Below are 9321 nucleotides of genomic sequence, written 5' to 3'. Positions count from 1 at the left end.
ACTCATTGCTGCTTGTGTCAAATTATGACCTCCCATGAGCATGGGAAAACAGAAATATGGATTCATCTGATCAAGTGATTCCCCAGTGCTCTTTGATTCAATTTTTGCACTCTTTTGCCCTCTGCATTCTTGCCTTTCTGTTTCTCTTAGGAATGGCACTCAAATGGGTCAGCTTCTATTATGGTCCATCCATGCTAAAGAACAGGGAACTGTGCATGTGGACAGGTTAGATAGAGCATCCGCAATGTACTTGGCTGCAACTTGCCCAACTGTGCACTGCCTGTTCATCAGAACGATTCTTGACATCCTCCTTTGACAGCTTGAGGACTTGTGAATGTCCACAGAATCCTCTTCACTGGGTGTTTTTTCCTCAATCGTTTATTCATTCAAACGACAAATTGGCAGGTCTGAACGGACCCTTACACTGGTCCCTGAAATGGTACCCTTTATTCTGGCTGTGCTTTACAGTATTTCAGCTCTAGATCTAAGTGCCCCTTTCAGCGGCACCAATACTCTGTGTGCGAGATCCAGACAACCAATGTGTGCCTTTAGTCACAGCATGCATGTGACTGACTGAAACCAACAATCACAGTCAGGGGGAACAAGGAAAGCCAATCAGCAGACTCTACCCCAAGAAAGAATCTGCTAATGGGTTTACCAATGGAGTGCCGTTACAGTTTCAACATGCTGCGGTTTCAAGATACAGCGGTGACCCTGGAATCGCATGGTAATGGACGACTGTGGTGCTAAAGATATTTTAGATATTCACATGAAACCAAAAAAGATATGAATTGTTGATAGTTTTATTTTTTTATACAAAGCAAACAGTAAATAGATTGCTACTGCTTGATGAAGTCTGTTCGTGGTTCATCTTGTGTTTTGTCTTGTGGCACAGCAGGTTTTTATCTTCTCCATGATCCTCTCCTTAAATCTGATTTCAGTACCAATTTTCACAACTCCGGTAGTTTCATGTGCTTTTAGTTTTGCATAAAAGTCAGAAAATCGGTTGTAAAGTATGGATATTGGCATGCCATTCAAAATAATCCCAAACGATATACACAGAAAGGCTACAATCCTCCCCAAAATTGTATCAGGAATTGTATCACCGTATCCCACAGTGGAAATGCTGACCTACAAAAAAAAGAAGAAAAAACATAAAAAATATAAACCAGATTATACTTTAGGAGTAATTGTAGAAAAGCTATAACCCTTTCTGGAAGATTTCCATCAGGTATTTGCCTTGACCCCTCAGTCGCTGACCCATATTGTATCTTAATGACCACGCAACTTTTTTTTGTTTTCTTGTTGTTGCATTCCAAGAGCCGTGACTTCTCTGGGTCCAAACGGTTACAGCGCTGCCACATTTGTTTATTTTTGTTAACATCCTAAGGCCCAATGTCCACTTGCACGCACGCACGGATTCAACTGCTGAATCCCACAGCGCAATCCGCACGCCGGGAAAAAAAAAAATCACATCTGCAGGCTTTAACCCCTTAATGACGCAGCCTATTTTGGGCTTAAGGACGCAAGGATTTTTGGCGGATTTTCTTCTCCATTTTTCAAGTGATAATTTTTTTATTTTTCCGTCGACGCGGCCAAATAAGGGCTTGTTTTTTGCGTGGCGAACTGTAGTTTTTATCGGCGTCATTTTTGGGTACATAGACTAGATTGTAAAACTTTAATTTTTTTTTTTTTTGATAGCAGGGAGAGAAAACGCATCAATTCTGCCATAGATTTTTTTTTTTTACAGCGTTAATCATGCAGCATAAAAAAGACAATCCATTTTTTCTGCGGGTCGGTACGGTTACAACGATACCAAAAGTCTTACATTTTTTTTAGGGTTTTCCACTTTTCTGCAATAAAAACCCTTTTTTTGGAAATCTTTTTTTTTCTAAATCGCTGCATTCAAAGTCCTGTAACTTTTTTATTAGAGATGAGCGAACGTACTCGGTAAGGGCGATTTCGCAATCGAGCACCGCGATTTTCGAGTACTTCACTACTCGGGTAAAAAGTACTCGGGGGCGCTGTGGGGCGGGGCGTGGTGGAGCGGGGGTAGCAGCGCGGAACAGGTGGGAGCTCTCTCTCTCTCCCTCTCCCCCCCACTCCCCTCTGCAACCCCCCGCCCCACAGCGCCCCGAGTACTTTTCACCTGAGTAGTGAAGTACTCAAAAATCGCGGTGCTCGATTGCGAAATCGGCCTTACCGAGTACGTTCGCTCATCTCTAATTTTTATTTTTTGATGTACGGAGCTCTATGAAGGCTTATATTTTGCGAAATGAGCTGTTGTTTTTATTGGTACCATTTTGGGGTACATACGGCTTTTTTGATCACTTTTATTGTGTTTTTAGTGAGGCAAAATGCTAAAAATTAGCATTTTGCCTCAGTTTTTTAGCGTTTTTTTTTACGCTTTTTTCCGTGCACAGTCAAAAGCATGTGCAACTTATTGCACGCGTCGTTATGGACACGACAATACCAAATATGTGGGGGTTTTAATTTTTATACCTTTTTTTTATGCTAATCTGATAAAAAGCATAAAAAATGGTTTTTTTAAACTTTTTTTTAATTCATTTTTTTAATCTTTTTTTTTTTACAACATTTGTGTCCCCCTGGGGAACTTTCACCACAGTACTGCTGATCGCTGTGATAAGGCATGGCAGGGCTACTGCCCTGCCATGCCTTATCGCTTATACAGCGATCTGAGGCACTGGCAACACAGGACGGGCTCTCGTGATAACATCGCGAGAGTCGGCCGAAGACACAGAGGAAGCGCGCTCCCTCTGTGAACTCTTTCCCTGCTGCGATCTACTTAGATCGCGGCAGGGAAGGGGTTAACAGTGGGGGCGCGCACTTCCGATGCCCCCCCGCTGTTGCAGCGGGACGCTGGCTGTGACTGACAGCCGGCTCCCGCTGCGGGATAGCGCAGGATCATATGTGATCCCGCGCTATCCACAGGACGTAAGTTTACGACCTGTTGCGGAAAGTACCAGGCTCCCAGGACGTAAACTTACGCCCTGGAGCAGGAAGGGGTTAAATTGCCCTGCAGATGCTAATGCATTCCTAGGGGCTTCTAGAGCTGCGGATCTCCCGCTCAGGAGACACGCGCGGATTTTATAATTAAAATTCGCTCATGGAATTGGTTCCTAAGTTGTTTTTTGTTCTGCATTACAAGATCCATATTATTATTTTCTATCAACATGACTGTGTGAAAGCTTGTTTTTTTTTGCAGGACAACTTGTAGTTTACTTCGGTACCATTTTGGGTTACATATGACTTTTTGATCACTTTTTATTTGATGGAGGGAGGCAGGATTTACAAAATAACAGCACAGCGATTTTGGAATTTTTTTTAGATTGTATTTGCATAGCTAATTTCCAAGCTAGATAACATTTCTATTTTGCCAGTTACAGAATGGAACAAGGGATTATTTTTTGCAGGGGTTTTAGTTTTCATGGATACCAATTTTGGAGTTCAGGCAACTTTTGGATTTCTAGTTATTGCATTTCTGGGAGTGGATAAATGTAAATCAGCAATTCTGACGTAAGGTTTTTCCATTTTTTTTCTACATTGTTTACTTGTAACATAATATTATTAGAGTTTGGGTCCTTACAATCGTGGTGATACCTATTATGTGATTATGTTTAGTTTTTGTTTTTCTATTAAGTGTTTTGTAGGCAAAAATATGGATTTCCCCTCTGGATACAGATGACAAAGTCACTGTTGACCATGGCATTAAGGACATATCTATCATAATCCAAATTGAGCTTTTGCAGCGTTTCCAGGGCTAGGTTGGGAGCCGCGGGTGTAGCAACCATGCAGGTCCAGGGAGTAGTCAAGGGAGAGCCAGGAGTTGGCAACAGGTGTTCTCAGGCTCGTAGTACAAATGGAAGAGGCAGGTATCATTGTCAGGAAGGGAAGACAGAGGTCGATATCTGTAGGTCTCGGTTCGCAGTACAAAAGGAGGAGGCAAGTATCGTTGTCATGAGGGAAGCCAGAGCTCAGTATCAGTATGTCTCCACAATTGTATCAAGAGGAGCAGTAGTAGCAGGCACTAGACTAAAGAAACACAGGAGCATGGCTAGGTGTTCAGCAGAGGAGCTGTCCAAGTTCTGCATGGCCTCCTTTCAAGATACATAACTTTTTAATTTTATTTCATCGAGATGTGGATTTGCTGTGACACACACTGATTTGAATTCTGGCTAAATCTGGAAGCAGCACCTGGGGTACCTCGGTTTTCACCCTTTCACCCCACCAGTTGGGATGTGGTCTTCGCTGCATGGTCCCCAGGCCGTTAATCACATAAGTATTCTCAGTTATATGGCAGCTGATGCTACACAAGACCTAGTTGTGGTACCTAGGGGTGTGAAGAAAGACAAAGCCAGTAGACTTAGTCAAGGTCAAGGCAGGCAGCATAAAGCTCTGTACGGAAATCAGGCAAAGGGTCAAGCCTGGCAGAACAGGTGCAATGCAATAAACAGTCTGTGTTGGGGCACATGCACACATCATACAGGCAAAGCCTAAACACTGAGAGCTGGAAGGAAGTGGTGCATGGCCAATAAAGGAGTGTGAACAGCGACTAACCACGGCAGCAGCATCAGGTTCAAGTGAGCCAAGATGGCGGCCTCAACAGTGCGCTGTTACAATGAGGACTTGTGTTTTGATGGACAAGTTGTATGTTTCAATGGTATAATTTAATGTACCATAAAATGTATTGTATAACTTTAAAAAATGTTTAATTGGGCTGAAATAGGGTTTTTAGAGAATGCACAGAGTAAGGCATATTCATTTTTCTCTGAGGGTCAGTATAATTACAGCTATACCAATTTTATTTAGTTTTTATGTTTTACAACTTCTAAAAAATATAGAAAAAAAACTTTACTTAAAATTTGCTTTTTTCCTTTCAAAATATGTATATTAGTTTACAAGTCAGAATTACAGACTTATTTAAGAAGAGTGTCAATATACTTGGCCTTACAGAGGACACAATATGGTAGCAAAAAGAAACGTCCCTGGAATTACTCATTCTTCCTCACGTATTAATAACTGACATATAACGATCCAAACTAATGAACAGACAATGGGGTTGTAGGATTTAAACATTAGTGAGCCACCGGCACCCCGGATCTCCATTGGGGAATTTACCGTCTCTTCGGCAGCCCCCGGGCAACAGAAAAAGTCGCCCCATCTATCTGTATCCTACTAGAAATCTGTTGGAACAACTTCAGTCATGTCCCAAGAAAGAGACTGAAATTCAACTGATACATAACATAAAAACACATCTAACAAAAACAGGGAAAGTAAGAGCTAGGAGAAAGGGGGGAGAAGGTGCAGGGGAGGGAAGAGGAGGCTGGCTGTCTCTCGTCTCTTCTTGGAATGTACTGTTGGTAGGGATAAGTGTGAAGGGGGCGAAACGTTGTCTAGCGCGGTCCCTGGCTTCTTGACAATGAGCCGTCTGCAAGCCAATTAGGGAGGGATGGAGATCCCTTGAAGTCTAGCCATGCCATCCAAACAGCTTGGGGGTTGACTGAACTCTGGCCCAGTAAAATTTGCTATTTTTTCTTGCCATATTCTGAGACCTTGATTATTTTTCTGTTAATGGAGTTACATATGTGAGTAGTTTGTTTTTTTTTCAAATTGAGCTCCAGTCTTATTTGTAAAATCTTTGGGTATGTACAACTTTTTGATGATTTTTATTAATTTTTTTTGGATAACAGCATGCTCAAAAATGCAATTTTGGCATTGACTATTTTATTTTTTGAAACATTTAATATGCAGGATAGATAATGTGATATTTTATTAGTTTAGACTTTTACAGACGCAACAATACCAGTTATGTTTATTTTCTTTTTTGGTTTAGCTTTTTTATGCGTATACTGGGAAAAGTGGGCTTGAACTTATATAGATTTAAAAAAAACTTTATTAAACTTTTTTTGTACTTATGGAGGATCTTTTGTTCGCTTGTACAATATACTGCAATACTTCTGTATTTTTACCAGCAGTCTATTAAGCCCTTCCATAAGGCTTAATGGACTGGACTACATGGCAAGCCCGGGAGCCTTCAATTGACCCCAGGAAACCATTGCAACCCATGTGCTGTGTTTATCTCTCTGTACTGTAGATGCTGTTTTTGTCCTGGCTGGTTGCTTATGAACAGTTCACACTGAGCCTGCTCATCTGTCTCATGTAATCTCTGGCTGCCATGCTGTCTCCCCTTCCTCAAAGTGACACTGCCGAAGGTGAATAAGTCAACTCACCTCATAGCAGATACACCCCAGGATAACGGGGGGGAGGAATGCCTATCTATAGTTCACCTCCGGCAGCAGAAAAGGCTAGGTTTACTGCTATGTGGGATCTAAGGGTATCAATGGCTAGTACTGGAAGTTTCACCAACCCTAGCCATTATAGCAGGGGCCCAGTTGCTATTACACAATTGAGGTCCCCCTACTTCTCACACAGGACACCAGTGCCAACATGCGTATGAACCCGCGTCTACATGCAATGCAATTGCGCATGCACTGCGTTGCAAACACATCCATGGAGATCAATAGAGCTCATACACGCGGAATCAGCTGTAAAATAGAGCTTTCAGTGCTCTTTGTTCCACTCACATAATCCGCAATTCATACATGCAAGGGTGAGCGAAAATGCATAAGTCAGGGCATTTGATTGTCGTGCATTACTGCATATCATATGGCGATCGTGGAATCTACAATTCAAATATCGCCATGTGAGCCCGGCCTTATTGTAGCTAAATATGTTTTATTTTTTATCATTATTGTTATTGATAATACAATTAGCCTAAAACGTGTTGATTACAAAAAGCATTAACTGAACTGTAAATGAAAACTTACCGCTGCCCACCACCAGGCATCTGGAATACTGGTGAAATTAGTGCCAGGTATATCATGTTCAACGGAGTGCATCAGAGCAGAGAACGTAAACACACCCATTGCAATGAACAAAAACAAGCAGCAAACTTGTTGGTAGCACTGGCGGATGGTGAAACCAAAAGCTCTCAGCCCAATGGAATGACGGGCTAGTTTTAAGATTCGAAATATCCGCATAAGCCTAATTATTTTCAGCACTTTTCCAAGTTGCCCCACTCTTTCCATCCTCTCTATATCATCATGGTGCTGATGCACATTTGCTTCTTCAGAGAACCTCTCAAATATAATCTGAATATAAAATGGTAATATGGCAACAAGGTCTACAATGTTTAACACGGTTTTTAGGAATCTTCTGATATCTGAAGTTGATAATAGTCTCATGACATACTCCGTGGTGAAGAAGATCACACAGGCAAATTCCATATGTTCCATATAGGATACGCCATAGAGGTTCAGATGTTTGAGTTCCTCTACTGTACTGAGACACATGGTTACAACAGAAAGCAAGACAAAAAGGCTGGACACTATGGCCAAAATCTTAGCTGGAATAGAAGAGTATGGATTTTCCAGTAAATCCCATATCTGTTTCCGCAAATTTCCAAGCCACTTGCCTTCAAAGTGCTTTTCATGATCATGACGTTCGAGTTCAGCTTGCAGGTCTTTCTGTATCTTAATATGCTCCTTCAGTTCATCTTGATGTTCATGAAAAAGAGTACGACAACAGTTATGTGTATAATGGATATTAATGCCCCAGTATTCTATTTCCTCAACAAAGTTAAGAGGGCAAAGTTCATCCATTATCCATAAGATGCCGCTGCGATAGAAATGGAATATGTAGCAGAAGACTGTAGGATCCCGGTCAAAGAAATATTCATTCCTCTGCACTGAATATTCATCACAAAGATCTAATCTTTTTATAGGATCGGCACAAGTTGCAATTCTTCCAATTCTGGTGACGGGGTATTTCGCTGCTGCTAAACAATCAATGTAGAATATTTTTCCTCCAACATTGAGGGTGAGGATGAAAGGATTGATATGTTGTTTGGCCGACTGAAAAACATCTTGGTCTTCATGTTCCGAGCTCCTCTCGGTAAAAGTAGCATACACATTGCCTTTGTAGATATCCGTTAGGCTGTGAGTGTGTTCTCCAAACCTGACTGTGGCAGAAAGGGCTTTCCCTCTAGTACAGATCTCCTTCATGGTTTAAATTGCCAAACTGCAAAGAAGACGTAATGGCTGCAGAGAGGTCCTCTACATGTCTACTCTTTAGTCCCTCAACAATGGTTGTGTTTTGATATAATGTAATCCGTTTCTGGGATAAAAGAGGATAAATGGGATGATTTAGTAAAGGCTATTGCTGTGGCTAAAAACAGCTTTTCGTTTAACACTGTAATAGGATTGTCTAGTGCCAAATGAGTCCATCATGAGCAGGACTGGGGGGTGATTATACAAACCCACCATCTAAGTGGCTTTGTATACTTATAGGACCACTTAGAGGCCTACATCCAACACAATTGTTTCTTTTAGTGCATTTTAGTAGATTTAGTAGTTTGTATTTTTTTTGTTTATATATTATAAAAGTCACCAGAATTTGTGAGTCTTCTATTTAGATTTAAAAATATTTTATTAGACAGCAGGTCAGCTGAAATAAACATGATCAATACACATTAATGAGCCCAACCTGTGCAGCATATTACATACCCTCCTGGCCCTGCCCGGGTCAGGGGTCTATAGATGTCCCCATTGTCAGGTTTACACAGAACCTTTGTTGTTATTTTACTGTTTATCTTACCACCGTCTGTCTACTATTTGAAGCAAACTTGGCAGGTCTCGTATGTTGCCCCACGTTAGGGCATCATGGGACAAATCTGGTGCCACTGTTAGGATCTGTTTGGTTTTTTTTTTTTACAAACTATGAAATATAAATTTGTAAAGACTTAATAAGATGTAAAGCTGACCATACACTATGGATCTCAGAAGCCCCTCAAGATTTAGAACATTTTTTTTGCTGATGGTTGCTTTTTGTGACATGAAAAAGCCTGACAGATGCGATGTGAATACAGATATTTGTGGATAGGTCAACCTACATTTTGGACTTTTTTCTGTTGTGGTTCTTTGCGCCACAAGACATGGGGCCCATTAATTATAGGTGTTAGGCTAGATTTCTAGTGAAAATAGTTAATAATAATCTTAATTTGTATAGCGCCAATTTATTTTGCATCGCTTTCGAGGCACATGGGTAAAGCAAACAATGCGCAAATTACAGAAATTACAAAAGTTACATGTGGTATTCATTTATTTAGAGAGAGGGGGTGATACTGAAGGTACAGGGGCAGGAGGTGGAGCAAGGGGGAACACAGCAATGCTAGGATAATGTGTGATATAGAGTTTTTAGGACACAAACGGGGTGGGGGTAGTACAGGAGGTACGGGGCAGG

General features: G+C 41.2%; 1 protein-coding gene across 1 annotated transcript; it reads right to left on the bottom strand.

Moving 5' to 3' along the window:
- Positions 1-867: 867 nt before the first annotated feature.
- Positions 868-8084, bottom strand: LOC136573601 (potassium voltage-gated channel subfamily V member 2-like). The gene is made up of 2 exons (XM_066574873.1): positions 6849-8084; positions 868-1131 (listed from the first exon to the last, which is right to left on the bottom strand). The coding sequence occupies exons 1-2, from the start codon at positions 8082-8084 to the stop codon at positions 868-870; spliced, it is 1500 nt and encodes a 499-aa protein (XP_066430970.1).
- Positions 8085-9321: the final 1237 nt, after the last annotated feature.

This window comes from Eleutherodactylus coqui, chromosome 7 (genome assembly GCF_035609145.1).
Source record: "Eleutherodactylus coqui strain aEleCoq1 chromosome 7, aEleCoq1.hap1, whole genome shotgun sequence".
Lineage (NCBI taxonomy): Eukaryota > Metazoa > Chordata > Amphibia > Anura > Eleutherodactylidae > Eleutherodactylus > Eleutherodactylus coqui.
This window is presented reverse-complemented; position numbering and strand designations above follow the sequence as displayed.

Excerpts from the sequence above, each read along its gene's own strand:
- LOC136573601 (XM_066574873.1), bottom strand. The coding sequence starts at position 8,084 with ATGAAGGAGATCTGTACTAGAGGGAAAGCCCTTTCTGCCACAGTCAGG. Across the intron at positions 1,132-6,848 it reads ATGCCTGGTGGTGGGCAGCG|GTCAGCATTTCCACTGTGGG; the intron begins GTAAGTTTTCAT and ends TTTTTTTTGTAG.